Source organism: Setaria viridis, chromosome 6, assembly GCF_005286985.2.
Source record: "Setaria viridis chromosome 6, Setaria_viridis_v4.0, whole genome shotgun sequence".
NCBI lineage: Eukaryota > Viridiplantae > Streptophyta > Magnoliopsida > Poales > Poaceae > Setaria > Setaria viridis.
In genome coordinates this window covers 15,849,984-15,865,189 of record NC_048268.2, presented here as the reverse complement: position 1 = coordinate 15,865,189, position 15,206 = coordinate 15,849,984, and the positions used below count along the sequence as shown (strand labels likewise).

Below are 15,206 nucleotides of genomic sequence, written 5' to 3'. Positions count from 1 at the left end.
AAAATTGTAGTTTGACGGCGTCGATGCTACTGTGGACTGTCGTTGGACCTTGGATTGCACCATCTTCGAGGCTGTCTGATCCCTGCTTCTCTGTTTTGTGGGCCCTATCGTGCGCCTCAGTTTCCCGCCACTCTCCTCCCCGCGCCGCAAAACTTCCCGCCATCACTTGCCGCGCCCACCGCCTTCGCCTTCAAACAACTTCCCTCGACCGCCGCCTTCCGACCACGCGTCCCTCCACTCATCCCTCCCCATTCCCTGCCACGACCCCCTTCCAGAAAGAATCCATCCACTCCACCGACATGGCGTCGCCGCTGCCGGAGGCCGGGCTCACCGACTACGAGCGCCGGCGCGAGGAGAACATCCGCCGCAACGAGACCATCCTCGCCTCCCTCCGCCGCAAGGCCGCCGAGCTCTCCGCTTCCATCCGCCCCTCCTCCCCCAAGCGCCCCAAGAAGCAGCATCCCCGCGCGAGCCCGGCCGGCCCCATCGTCCTCCGCCGCTCCCTCCGCACCCGCGGCATTCCTCCCGGCGAGTCGTCCGCCTCCCCCGGCGCCAACTCCTCCCCGCCCACGCCGCCGTCCCCGACGAAGCCCCGCACCACCCGGTTCTCCTCCTCCCTCGCCTCCTCCCTGCGAGACGCCACCGCCACCGAGTCCACGCCGCGTCCGGAGGGCGGGATCTGCGCGGCGGACGGGTTCGATGCCGGGAGGGAGCTGGTGCTGCGTCCCGCGAACGTGAGGAGGGTGGTGCCGGGGAGGATACTCTCGGTGCGGGTCCTGCCGCTGGCCGACCGGACCGTGGTGGTCGCCGGGAACAAGGTCGGACATATCGGGTTCTGGGATGTGGATGGTCTCGTGGAAGATGATGAGGATGACGATGGTGCAGACGGGTTGTTCGAATATTTTCCCCACAGGGGAGCCGTGGGGGGCATTGTGGTGCACCCCACCGATCCGCGGAAGGTGATTGTTTCTCCTTCTTTTGCTAATTTGCTCTTTCTGGATAATGTGCAAATTATTGTTATTGTGCTATTTCAATTGTTGTTCATGTGAATCATCAGTTTTACCACTGTTGCTTAATTATTTGAACATTTGGTATTTTGGCTGTACAAGATTGTACTTGTAGGACTAAGTAATACGCCAAATTAGATTGCCTGAGACAGCTTATAATTAATTGGAGTTTTATGGTAGAATGCGTATCAAGTTCTGAAAGGGGTAAGTGGGCTTGGGAAGGGAAACATGCTGTGGGATACAGACTCTTGAAATGTTCTAAACCATGGAGTGAGGGAGACAGGAAAGAGGTTTGAGACAAGGGGTCCTTTTTATATTGTAATAGTGCTATGACTCATGAAGGTTTAATAGCCCTTGGCAGTCAGTCATCCCCTGCATTAGACATGTGGCCAAATTACTAAAGTAAAACTCAATTTTCCTTGAAATGTCCGATATGGATGTTGTGCTATCGGTAAACATGTGGCCATCCATTTCTGGCTTGTGTAATTTTGATTGTTGGCCATCATATGTGGCTTCTCACAAGACAGATGATAAGTTGGGCAAATAATAGTGGCATGTTTGTAGGACAATACAGTTTTGCCAGATTATAACTTTTTATTATTTTTAATATTTCCGTGTTCATTTGTGGTTCTGATTCTGTTATCTATGATAAATGGGACTTGCAGATTTACAGCTCTAGCTATCACGGTGAAATTTGTCTCATGGATGTTGAGAAGGAGAGCTTTAATACTATCCACTTGTGTGACTCCCCCATTTTCTCGCTTTGTCAAGCACCAGATAGTCACAGCTCCCTATATTTTGCCGAGGGAAATGATTTGAAACATTTCGATGAAAGGGCAGGTAAGGTGTCAACTACATGGAATTTACATGACAATAGAATCAATTCAATAGATTTTCGTCCGGAGAACCCATATCTGTTTGCCACAAGCTCAACGGATCGCACAGTTCGCATTTGGGATATGAGAAGTATGAAAAATAAAGGTCCGGGGTGCTTGAAAGTTTGGGAGTACAGCAGAGCCATTCAGTCAGCTTATTTCTCACCCAGTGGCAATATGCTTGCAACAACCAGGTGCTCATTTTTCCTAACCATTTTGCTACTTTTGCTGGCAACATTATGATTCACGTATGTCCTGTTTAAAGGACCTACCTATTTGCAATAATAATGAACGTGTATCTTAAATTGAGCCACCATTATATCATGGCTAAATGCATATTCTGCATATCAGCATATCATTGTCACGTGAAACCTGATTGTGCCAATCACCATTACCCAGACACTTGAGTACATAAAACATTGGCTTTGCCAAGTCAAACACCTGCTTCTGAGTACATTCATGTCAGATTTTTAGTGACATTTCCTATGTCAGAACTCCTACACGCATTCCATTACCATGTAACACCAATGCTGACATACTGCATGTTTTAAATTGTTAACTCACTGACTTTATTTTGTTAGCATTTGTGAGATTTGAGCTGCTTTTATGACTTCTAGCCTATACGGTATCCTGGGAGGCGGATGGGTAACCTTGGGCTGGATCTCTTAGAACTAGCTTGGGGGCAGCGGTACGTGGCATGAGTCTTAGACATTTGTCCCTTTGCTATGCTACTATAGATATCTTCTTAGCACATTCACTGGCAAGGCACTGTTTCTTGGAGCTAAATATTATGAACAACATTTTATTTTTCTAACTCTCAAGCTCCCTTATTCCAGTTTCATCAATGGACTCCCTCTTCAATAGTGATGGCAATCAAATTCCTCCCTTCTACAATCAGTTCAAATAAAAAGTAGCACTATATCAATACCCTTCTCAAAATTAAACTGCATGGGTTCTGAAGCAAGCAACTGGAATTGTATATGGTTGCACATCAGAGCTTTAGCGTGTTTATATTTATATGCCTTTTGATTGTTTGCAGAGCATAGAAACACCACTCATGAGTTCTAAAGAATCACCTCTCATCAATTAACATAGTGAAATTACAATGAAGATTGTCTTTCTGAAGTTGCTAAAGAAGTGGGAGTTACAAAAAGAATGTGTCTTATGCCTGTTTGTTAATCTGATTCAGCATAGTTTCTATGTTGTTAGTACCACAACTTAGTGTCTCATGTAATAATAAAGATACTTATGTTCTACCATTCGCAGGTTTATATTGATACAGATCACAGGTTTAAATGTTACAAATGATCTTATTCTTAGTTTCTTACTATCTGCAGCCTTGATGACACTGTCCGGATTTTTAATGTGGACAACTTTGATGACTCGTGTGTTCTCGACCATAACAACAGGACAGGCAGATGGCTGTCCACATTCAAGTATGGCGAGCTCTTGTCACCTTAGTTTCGCAATCTTTAGTTAATATCATGTCACTGTTTTCATGGTGAAACTCAATTCGTGCTTTGCAGGGCAATCTGGAGCTGGAGCGACAGCAACCTATTTGTTGGGAATATGAAAAGAGTAATAGATGTTATCTCAGTTGATCGCAGTGAGAAGAGCCTCTCGGCTTCATACACAGCATCTCTTGAGAGTGAACACATGACAGCCATCCCATGCCGGTTTTCGCTGCACCCCTACAAAGTTGGCCACCTGGCTGGTGCAAGCTCCAGTGGTAAGGTGTTTCTCTGGACCAGAGTTTAAAGGCTCCGGTGGTAAGGTGTTTCTCTGGACCAGAGCATGAAGCAACAAGATCTTCACCGACTCACCTGTGAAATCCTGCTATGCCCAAGTTCCTAACCGGGAAGATCCTCATCTCGTGGTTGAGTACAACACCTGGTGCTTGCTTAGCATCATACTGCTATCAAAATGTATAATAGTTAGCACCGCAGAACCATTTGGTATTGTAATATATGCGATGGAACTGATGCCTTGTCTAATTATTAACTGGACAATTTACCCATGCAAATGCATTGGCTACCATCTTAATCTGTTTATCTTTGATTCTTTAGAGTTTCTTGTTGAGGATGATACCGATTTACTTATGTAAATAAAACTGGCCAGTCTACTGCACCATGCCATGTCCGGGTTATTCATGGCCATTGGATAGAAGGAGATTAGGAGGAGAATCGTTCGATGATGAGTCGATGAGCAGCTGCATGCACGGTGCCACAGTCCCATGGAACTCCGTTCGCATATAAACGCTCTCATAAAGCTGGAAACCGTAATCGATGTTGCTACACAGCTGATCCGGCACCACCACCACCGCATTAGCTCTGCATAAACCGCCACCACTCACATGGAGCGCGGGGCCTGGTTAGTGGTTGATGGAAGCGACGCTCGCCGAGTCGCCGCCGTCTAGCTCCTCTGCTACCTGACCAGCCTCAGCCGCCGCCACCGCTCGTGCCGCGGCAGATGGCCGCCTCCCGGCCCGAGACGGCTCCCGAATCATCGGCAGCGCGGTGGACCTGCGCGGGCAACCTCCAACAGGCCCTCGTGCCTCGCGCGCGCCCAAAGCGACGCCATGCGCTGCGCCTCCAGCTCGGGCCGAGCAGCGCGGCCGTGTGGCCATGTGCCTTATTTGACACCACCCCCTCAAATCTTTGAAGTTACCTATTTGGCACCAACTTTAAATTCCATTACTAAAATAACATTCCGTTAGCCCCGTGAAACTGCTGCTGACATTTCCTAAAGTGTCATTTTAGGGATGCAATTTAAAGTTGGTGTCAAATAGGGAACTTCAAAAGTTTGAGGGTCAATTCAAAAGTTTGAGGGTCAAGAAAGGAATGCTTCATTTTAGTGGTGTCAAATAAGAAATTTTCTTTATTTTTTCCCGGGACTACTACTTGGCTTGTGGGTCGTGGCGAGCTCAGGGGTGTTTATTAACTTCTGTTTGCTTTTTCTTGTGCTGATGCTTCGCTGATTGGGTACTGGGAAGCTAGTGTGGCTTTCTGTGTATGTTGCTGTGAAGTTACTGCAGCTCTGTAAATTGTACTGTTTTTTCCGGGTAAAAAGAGAGGTGTATTAACTGGACAGAATGGGTGTTACAATCGTTTGCAATTGGACTAAAGACACGCTGCACGCAGACGCCTGTCCCACCCACATCGCGAAATGAGGGGCGGATTTAAACCTTTAAAGAAAGTTGAGGGAGGAAATTGCTATTTCGCCTCTTTTTTTTCAACGTATAAATGGATGTGGAAACCACCTCATAGCGATGTGATGGGAGACCGCGTTGATAGGGGTCCAATAGTTTTCACACAAGCCTCTCGGTAGTTCGAATTTTCGAAGGGGTTTAAGGCCACCTCGTTTGGCCAACAAGCAAGGTGGAAATTTCAAAATATATAAAACAAAATGTGTTAAAATGTAGGAAATGGAGATTGGAAAGATCAGCAACTTGCAACTGGGTTTTAGGGTTGACTGTTAACATGCCAAGTATGGAGATTCTCGAGTACAGAAAGTAACACGGAGAAGGTTCACCATATGCACGCACGCTAGACCCTCTTCCGGACTTTGATGAATGTGACATTCCCTTATTCTTAAGATACGAAAATAACGATTTAAAACAGTGAAATAGACTACAAATGCGCTCAGGAGTCAGGACAGAGTAACATCATAACTTTAAGACAACTGCAAAATCCACCAGTTGCATGAACTTCATAAAGCTGGTAAATGTTTACAACAGTAACACAATAAGGTCGGAAAAAAACTGTATAAAGTAGGACCGCCAATATAAATAAATAAGAGGTGTATAGGACTACCATAGCAAATAAGATCGTCACAAATACGAAAACAACCAAGTAACAGGAACCCCAGAAACAAGCATACGGTACCATTTTCATTTTGACAGCAAATCAACAGGATAACCCAAATCGAAGTACTGTACAACCGGACTAGTGATTAATCTCATGATGTTCATTTATAAGAAACACCAAAGCCTCAACGCTGAAACGCAGGCACAAACCAAACCATATCATAGGAATTTTACAATAATGCTTAAGTTAGGTCGTCCTCATCGTCCTCCTTTTTCTTCAACTCGTTCTTTGCCCTGAGGAGCAGGGTGGTTTTCCAAGGATCCTGAGACCAACATATTATATATTAGATACAGGGGAGAAAAGGATCAAATATAGTGAATGTGTGCAATAATCCCTTTTGGAGCAGTTTCTAAGTTAACAATGTTATCTCAGAGAATGCTCTGTGGCATCCTGTGTTGTAGAAGCAACACATGATTTATCTGCAGCTTTTGAGCTTTTTTGGAAAGCTGCTGCTAGCATAAACTAGCTTTTAGAAGATCTGTTTAGCTTTCTGAGCTCAAAGCTAAAAAAGCTCATAAAACTGACTCAGCTTTTCTAGGTTTCCAGCTTTCTGGAAGCTGCACGAGAAGTTGTTGTTTGTTTGAGCTTGTGGCTTTTCACGCTAAGAAGCTGCCAGAAAGCTCAAACAAACAGGCCCATAGCAAGTTATATAAAAGGTTGAAAATCATACTAAACTCTGGCCCCTAAAATTGCACTCTGCTGAGCTAGGGTGACGACCAGTGCAAAAGTATCACAACACATTGTGTGAGGTTAGTGACCAGGAGAAACAGTAGAATTACCATGTAGTATAGACATTTGCATGTTTGCTGATATTTTTTCCACCCAAATCCAGATGCAATTTCAGGCTAAAATTGTATATTTTATGCCTAAGTCAAACTAATATAACCGTTACCAAACATAAGTACAATTAAAAAGCATGAAGTTACAGATAGATAGGTTACCCAACAGAGACTGGAAAAGCACCCATTAGCGACTTGAAGTTTCAAAATAAAACATAGCGGTTGCAACAAAACATACCAAACGTGTCATGCTATCAAATTCTTTGATGGCATCAGTGAATTTGGCAATATCTCCTTCATCCATCGATGCAGCAAGATCCTGAAACAAAAATACTTCACTGTATAAGCTCCTTTGGAAACATCTTAGGATTGGATGATCAATTTAGAGTAAAAGTTTAAATTATATTTCATTAATAGCACTAGAGATAATGTTATTCGAATCAGGCATGCAATGAACAAGAATCAAGAAAAAAGGGCAAATAAACATCCATACAGCTAAAAGCTTGTATTCACGTGTCCCAGAGAAAGTCGGGTCAATTTCCTGCAAAATAGCAACAGAACATCTTTATAAAGATGAAAACAGCACATGTTTAACTTGTTTGGATCTGAACAGAACAATACACACCTGGTATCGCTCCAATGAATTTGTGATAGCAACAGGATCACCTCTACATAGTTGGCAAATGCCAGCGTTAAGGAGAATGCCTCTGACACTATATTTAAGAAGATTATTGTTGATTGACTGGCGAGCAATCCCTTCAAAAATCTCAGTTGCTTTTGGGTACCTAAAATAATAAAACATGCATGAGAAATACCACTCAAGGTATCCTGCAATTATACTATGATAAAGTATGCATCACCAACAGAAGTCAACAATGATGGAAATATCCAGATAGCTACTATGCTACCACCTTGGACAAAGATAAAACATATTTGATGGCATAAGTATGCCAGTTTGAATATACAATAGATAGAAAAATAGAGAACAAAAAAAGGCAACCCGATCAAAGCACGATAATTGGCAAATCAATAGGCCTAATAACTTCTGAAGCATATAGCTGATGCTGATCAGCAGCAACCCACTAGCAACGGCACTTGATTCAGGATTTGAGATTTTTGTATACTGAATAAATAAACAAGTCAAAGTATGTCATTGATGCAAACAAATTTTTTCAGGCAAATGAATTTGACCTCTAAAACTACTGAGATAATCTTAAAAGGAATTCTTGTAGCTCAGATGTCAGAACACATTGTGCTTCTACCAATCATCTAATCCAATTACTGAATATAACATGCACATTCTCCAGTAAGAACAATATTCATATTCTGAGTCACCAACAAAAAAGGAATAACCCCTATAAAGAAAAGGCATAATAACAGTACTATTACTGGGGGAGGGGATCACCTAGTTCATGCTCAGGGACATGGATTGTTGATGACATGGATTGCTGTTGACATGGATTCTAGTTTGTCAACCATTTTTAACTTGACCCATCAATTTATATAAGCGTTACATAGATTGACAGCACATGGTTGATGCTACTAGATTCATCATGGAAAATACTGCGATAGTATATAGCTTTCTCTATTTGAAACTATAATACCATCACAAAATTGCAAGTCAAAGTGTCATATTGGAGACCGGGTCAATGACCTAACCGACTATCCGGTATCAGAGTAGGAGATAATTACTATAAGTCAAATGAAGTTAATCTTACTGTTCCAACTGAGCAGCAATTTCTGCTACTTTCTGCTTGATGGTGTTTGCTTGAGATGACTGTCCCTCACTGTCAAAAAGGTCAGCCGCTCTTTCCAGGTAATCTGTAGCCTTCTCTAAATCTTGTTCTTGCTGATATATCTCACCAATGTCCTGAAAACACATCAAATTTGCACCAGTGTGAGTGATATATCCTTTTCAAACAAATCATCCTTCTTTTTGAAACAGGTCATCTTTCAAAGATACTCATAAGTTGCATTGAAACAAAAGACAAAGGAAAATGATGCTGGTTATCTTAGTTCATTAATCGAATTGCCTGAGGTAAAAACAAAGATAGTAGCATATAATAACATCTCTGCAAAAAGAAACTTTATTCACCTTGCTGTATCTTGCGGCCATGTTCAATCTACCAATTTCCAAGAAAAGATTAACAGCCTGATTTAGTGCCTGTGCAGCTTCTGCATTAAAGGATACACAATGAGTTAGCTACTTAGCTAAGCATGTTCAGAAAAGAAATTAAAAACAAAATCATAGAGAAGAGTGAGAGACTACACATGGTCAAGGATATGTTATGATAATCAAGTTTATGATGAATGCACATGTAACAATTTAAATCATAAGTCCCTAACATTTGAGATTTCAATACAAATTCCTGGTTTTTTTACAATTACAGCAGTAACAATTGTGCAAGAAGATTATTGATCACAGATATAGGGTATGTAGCCCTAATACATTTGATTCCCAGCTGCAAATGAATCAAATTTTTGGACGAGGTCATATGGGCCAGTAATAAAGCATCTAAAGTAGATATAAAAAGGAAGGTCAGCAATGCAGAAAAATAAATTTTGGGAAGACAATCGGTAAGGAATTCGAGTTTAGCTATTATGTTATGGGACCTATATGTGAATTGTCAATAAACGACATGCTGCAATAACGATTTGTTGTATAGTGTGAATTTAAAGTGTAAATTTAGTAGATGCATGAATCCTTCATTCACATCTATGCGGTTATTGATGGAAATATGCCAGATAGCTCAGAAAACTTATTTTTCTGATCTTTCATTCACATTTATGCGGTTATTGATGGAAATGTGCCAGATAGCTCAGAAAACTTATTTTTCTGATGATCAGGACTGCTTAGTTTGGCAATACAGGTTTGTTTGGTATTTACAGTTCTCAGCCGCATATTTAATCACGCAGGGGCTATTCCCTCCTCCAATTTACATACACATATTCTGCTGGGGATTCACATTTTTCTATACCAGGATGTTGTTTCTGTGTTTGAAAAAATTAAGTAATATAAAGGAATTACAGCAATGTTTATGCTACTACTTCTAAAGCACAAAAATAACAAGTTGCTAGAGAAATTTTAGAAACAAGAATTCGAGCACATTTCCAAGCTAATCAGGATGGTTCACATTAAACAAAACTGAGCCAGCAGCAGTGCAGCACAAAATGACAGAATGACAAAAGAAAGCTCATGAAACCCGTGCGCATTACACAAATTATAGCGAGATAAAGACTACAAATTCATAGAAAATTAACGTTCGAGTATGCATGATGCTCAGAAAGTGGAGATACCCTGAGGTGAGAACTTTTTGTAGCAATTTGCAGCCTCAACGTATGCCGAGGCAGCCTCATGCTTGCTATCTCCCTGTTCAGCAAAGTGTTCAGCACAATAATCATCATATCTTAAAACAGTATGATTTTTCAAGATGACAAACTGATAATTCAAAATATAAGCAAAGAACCAACCTTTAAATGACAGTTAGCAATCTTGATGTACACTGATGCAGCTCTGCTCCCTGAACAATAAATTGATTTTAGTCACTGAAAATAATAAAGTATGGCACTGAATAATCCAGGTAGATTTATTATCAATCTCTTGAACAAAACTTTATTCTATCATGCTGATGAAATCCTTAGACAATAACAAAATACATCCAACAAACTAAAGAAAACCCAAAGATATGACAGTCCATGGATTCCCGATAGTCCATGCATATCAATGCAATCGGGCCTCAATCCCACCAGCACTGCACAATAAGACGACCAAACTTGAACATGTATTATGTGCCAGACAGTCTCTCCCAGTGAACCATATGGATCAGCAAAACTCTAAGCAAATAAGATAATTGGAACGAATACACAGGATAGGTAAATGAAACAATATGATTTGATGTTTTGAACTAGAAAGAGGGGGCTGGATACAACAGGCGTCACCCTCTTTTTCAGACCAATCTGCGTACTCATGGAATCAATTCATGCAGCACTAATTAGCATCCTCAGACGAAACGATCACGACGAGGCGCGGCCGTAGATCCGCGGCCCAAGATCCCACTCCCGTTCTAACCACTTCGCTACTGCGCCGGACCAACCACCGCGGTAGCGATTCCGGCCCCCGATCGGGCGGCAGATCTAGCGGCTGGGGCCACCAGAGACAATCGAAATAAACAGATTGGGGGGAGGGGGGGGGGGGGTGGGCGGCGCGAAAGTAAACGGGGAGAAGCGAGGCGGAGAGGGGGGATCTGGGAAGCAAGGGGCGCTCACAGTTCTTGGCGAGCTTGAAGGAGTTGGCGGCCTTGTCGAAGAGGTCGGCGGCGTCCTCATACTTGGAGCCGAAGATGGCCCAACCCGAGAGCTTCTTCTCCGCCTTCTTCTCGAAGTCGTCCCCGCGCGCCTCGTGGTCGCCCATCGCTTCCACCGCCGCGATCGGTTTGTCTGTTCCGCCTGCTCCTTCGCGGCGGTCGCCGGCGAGGGGAGAGGCCGGAGGGAAAGGAGGGGGATGGGGAGGGGGAAGGGGAACGGCGCACACCACGCGGAGAGGTGGGATGTCTGTTGGGTCGGGTGTCTGTTTGCTTCGTCGTGCGGTCTGTTGACGGGGCCGGGTCGGGGTTGCGCGGCCGTGCGGGCGGGTGTGGCTGGATGGGCCCCGCCGCGCTGTTGAGTTTGTGCATGTGACACTGTGACAGCGAGGTGGTGGGGAAATCCACAAAATAGCACTGGTGTTCAAAACATCCGAATTCAGAAAACGGCACTGGTTTTAGCCACTGAATCTGTAAAGCACACTATCATCTACATTTTCAATTCTTCCATTTGATTCTGCTCATCTTTCCTTTTACAAATAGACTAAATTATCCATGATGCATTTCATGTATGCTGCCTCTTTTTTTACCCCTACCATCCAATTGGAACAAAGAAACCACAAATATCACCACATATCATATTGCATGTTATATGGATGCGAAGTCATAAAGTTTATGACATGTCACATCGGATGTTTAGATACTGATTAGAAGTATTAAATATAATTTAATTACAAAACTAATTACACAGATGGAGTCTAATTTGCGAGACGAATCTATTAAGCCTAATTAGTCCATGATTTGACAATGTGGTGCTACAGTAACCATTTGCTAATGATGGATTAATTAGGCTTAATAGATTCGTCTCGCGAATTAGTATAGGGGTTCTGCAGTTAGTTTTATAATTAGTTCATGTTTAGTCCTCCTAATTAGCGTCCGAACATCCGATGTGACCCCTCCTAAAGTTTAGTACCTCATATCCAAACACCGATTGCATGTTATATACATTAGAGGTCCATTATATCTTACACTATAATAAAGGTTGGCATTCAGACATCTTAAAATTACTACTATAAGTTGCATGGATCAAACAAATATCACACAATTCCTATGCATCAATATTACCAATTTGGCTGTTTTGGCATCTAGACATTTTAAAAGAGCTAATAGTATGGATCACAAAATATCACACAAATTCCATGCATCATTACTAAGTCATCATTCTGTCCTATTTGATGATGCAACCCCTCCTTCCTGAGGTAGCACAAAGAGGCGCTTCACTGGGTTAGTGGTAGTAGATGGCCCTTGAGCATACTCTTGCCTCCAGTAATAAAAATATCCTTCTTCGGGTAATACTTTCAGGAGACATATTGTTGACGCTCCCGACGCCGAAGGAGCCATCGCCCATCCTGCTCGATCCACGTAGGTCACCACTCCCTCCCAATCTCGTTTTAGGGGCTGCAGTGGTTAGCCATCGGCGCCAGCCATGCCATTTAGGGTTTGGGTAGGCTTGAAGGTCGAAGCGGAAGGAGTCCACGAGTTGGGGAACTGGTCAAGAAGGCGAAGGGCAAGTCGGTCTTTTGGTTTTCTATCTATCCATCTATATTATAAGGATCCAAAAACAATTGAAAACGTACGTGTCGCACCCGCACCTTACTAGTGTTATAAAATGACTCTGCTGTTTGAGCGTTACTTTTTCATCGAGAAAACTTCTACCTGCCAGGTGACCCACCCCCCTCTCTGCTCAGCGATTTTCATGTCACCCACGTAAATCATGCTCTCACCTTCAAAAATTCCAAATCCTTCCTTGTGCATCTTTCCTTCTAATTCCTGCCATTTCCTTCATTATATTAGCATCCCATCCACAGTGCCCTGCGTCACGCTCAATATGATCACATGTCAAGGTCTTCGGCAACGCGACGTCATTGCCTTTGCCAACGCCGCCCAGACCAGTAAGTCCTTCTTCCTGTCGTTGGCATGTTGCTTTCACAACACCCTGCACCTGACGCGATGACAAAGAATGGCACGCGAGGTCTTCGACGGCACCACCTCCGCACCCTAGCCTTAGCCAGTCGCCACACAGACTAGTGACGTCATCACCCTTCGCTCTCTCGGTACTGACTTGATCCGTACACATTACCTTATATCTAGGATCCCTCCGTCAACTCTCTTTACAAGGCTAGCTTGCACGTGCAATTTTTCCATGCGGGATATCGATCAGCCCTCTAACAGCCACAAAATAGATTATTCTATAGCCGGACCATCCAACCGTCTAAATCGAGATCATCCTCTCCATAGTTGATCGAGCCGGCGAGCCTAGCGACGGAGTCGAGCGTGAGCCGGAAGTAACGAGTCTTTAGGCTCATCCAGCTCGTCATGGGACCGCTTGTCGGCTCCATCCTCAATCTTATCCGCTTCCGCCGCTGCCGCCCAAAATCCATCGGCTCCCCGTCAGCCATCCCGCCCGCCCCCACGCACGCAGTCGCCGCCCAAAATCTCGCTCCCAACTCCGGGCAGGTCCCCCTCCCTCGCCCATGCCGATCTGGAGTCGGGCCCACCTCCGCCCTCCCGCCCCCTCCTGCCGCCACGGGATATGGTGAGCGGCGGCAGCCCCCGCCGGCCCCTCCGCCCGGTGGTGGGGTGGCCGCCGGTGCGGTCGATCAGGAGGAACCTGGCGTCCACCAGGCAGTCGCCGCAGTCGTCGTCGGCTCATCATCAGGACGGCGGAGTTAAGGGAGGCCGCGGCGCCAAGGGAGGCGGCGCCGGCGAGGGCGGGCACAACCGCACAAGGGCGGCGGCCTGTTCGTGAAGATCAACATGGACGGAGTGCCCATCGGGCAGAAGGTGGACCTCACGGCGTACGGCGGCTACGCCGAGCTCTCCACCGCCGTCGGCAAGCTCTTCCGCGGCCTGCTCGCCGGTACGTACTCCATCGCCGCCTCGTTTGTTCCAAGAACCGTGTATGCGTGCTCGCGTTGTCTGATCATGCGAGAAAAAAAATCCCTCGATTGCGCAGCCCAGAGGGACCCGGCCGCCGCCGCGGTGGGCCGGTGCTGCGGCGAGGAGGCGGCGGGGGAGGAGGCCGAGGAGCCCGTGATCAGCGGCGAGTACACACTGGTGTACGAGGACGAGGAGGGCGACCGGGTGCTGGTCGGCGACGTCCCTTGGGAGTAAGTCTGAACGGGATCAAAATCAGCTAGCATGTCTGTCCGCATCAGTCACGATGTCGATTTCATGGAATTCTAGGCTGATGGTCATAGTCAAAGTAATATGACAGTATCTTAGTTGCCATCATTTTCGTTGTGTTTTACTCATTACTCCCAGAGATAAAAGGATGAGTGTTCTGTGCAACAAATCAGTCTGTACCCAACACATTTTTTGAAGGCAATGTTTATTGTTTTCAGTCACACCAATACAATTACGGTGACTGCATATCAATTTGTATTGTCAAATCAAGCCTGTCATTATCCTGAATCCTTCGCACTTGATAAATCACCTGCCACAGTTTGGGCACTAGACATTTAATTATGGTAAATAGCCGTTGTCCTGATGCCTGGTTGTAGTAAATCACTTCATAACTATCGTCCATATACTGTTGAATTATGTAAAATTCTACCATTTTGCATTGCTAAATCGTGTCTTCAAGCATCATTTTGCTTGCTTGTGGTAAATCATCTGTCACATTATCATTGCTAGATGTTTATTTATAGTAATCACAATTATCGTAAATCGGTTCCTCAATGCTATAATTTGTGTAAATTGGGCACTTCACTGTAGTAAGTATGAAACAACACGTGCTATCGCTTGCATTCTCGTAAATAACCCTCTGTCCATTTTTTTTAACTGTGTCCAGAATATACAAGAAAACATATAGCACATGCTAGTTTAGTTTCTCGTAAGTGAATCACTGATTGCAGATTAGTAGCGTGAGGAATTGGGAGTTACGATTGCAGATAGGCACTGGAGCACAAATAACAGTGACAGGGAGACAACCTCATAAGGCAGAGGCACAGGAGCAGATTTATTAGGCAAATGAGCTTGTGATCAACAACAGCATCAAAGTGGTACCTGCCAGTTGCCATGCTCTAGATGATTTTGTAAGGTTGGTAAAAAATCGACTTGTATGGTCATTATTCTTGTTTTCCTTTTTTTATCCAAAGCCGTAGTTAGTAAATTTGATTATATAACTGAACTACAAAGCACTAGTATAGGGTGAACATTTAGTGAGTTTTGTGCAAAATGATTTCTTGTTTCCATGTCTTAGCAGCTAGTATATCACATAGATATGTGTTCATGGATATGTTATCTAGTCTTTATCCTGCAGTAATCATGTGGGACAAGATGCACTGGAAGTGTTGATTTTTTTCCCCTAGCCTAG

At 44.3% G+C, this 15,206-nt stretch overlaps 2 protein-coding genes and 1 pseudogene across 2 annotated transcripts; 2 read left to right on the top strand and 1 right to left on the bottom strand.

Moving 5' to 3' along the window:
- The first annotated feature begins 200 nt into the window (after positions 1–200).
- LOC117859664 (DNA damage-binding protein cmr1) lies at positions 201–3,933 on the top strand. Its single transcript, XM_034742826.2, has 4 exons — positions 201–959; positions 1,673–2,076; positions 3,220–3,318; positions 3,409–3,933. Exons 1-4 carry the CDS (start codon positions 300–302, stop codon positions 3,638–3,640), a joined length of 1,395 nt encoding a protein of 464 aa, XP_034598717.1. The 5' UTR covers positions 201–299; the 3' UTR covers positions 3,641–3,933.
- Positions 3,934–5,748: 1,815 nt separating this feature from the next.
- Positions 5,749–11,107, bottom strand: LOC117861091 (alpha-soluble NSF attachment protein 2). Its single transcript, XM_034744576.2, has 9 exons — positions 10,794–11,107; positions 9,999–10,048; positions 9,825–9,897; positions 8,623–8,702; positions 8,246–8,397; positions 7,153–7,312; positions 7,021–7,068; positions 6,766–6,846; positions 5,749–6,010 (listed from the first exon to the last, which is right to left on the bottom strand). Exons 1-9 carry the CDS (start codon positions 10,936–10,938, stop codon positions 5,930–5,932), a joined length of 870 nt encoding a protein of 289 aa, XP_034600467.1. The 5' UTR covers positions 10,939–11,107; the 3' UTR covers positions 5,749–5,929.
- Positions 11,108–13,219: 2,112 nt separating this feature from the next.
- On the top strand, positions 13,220–14,887 carry LOC117860455 (auxin-responsive protein IAA16-like; annotated as a pseudogene).
- The last annotated feature ends 319 nt before the right edge of the window (positions 14,888–15,206 follow it).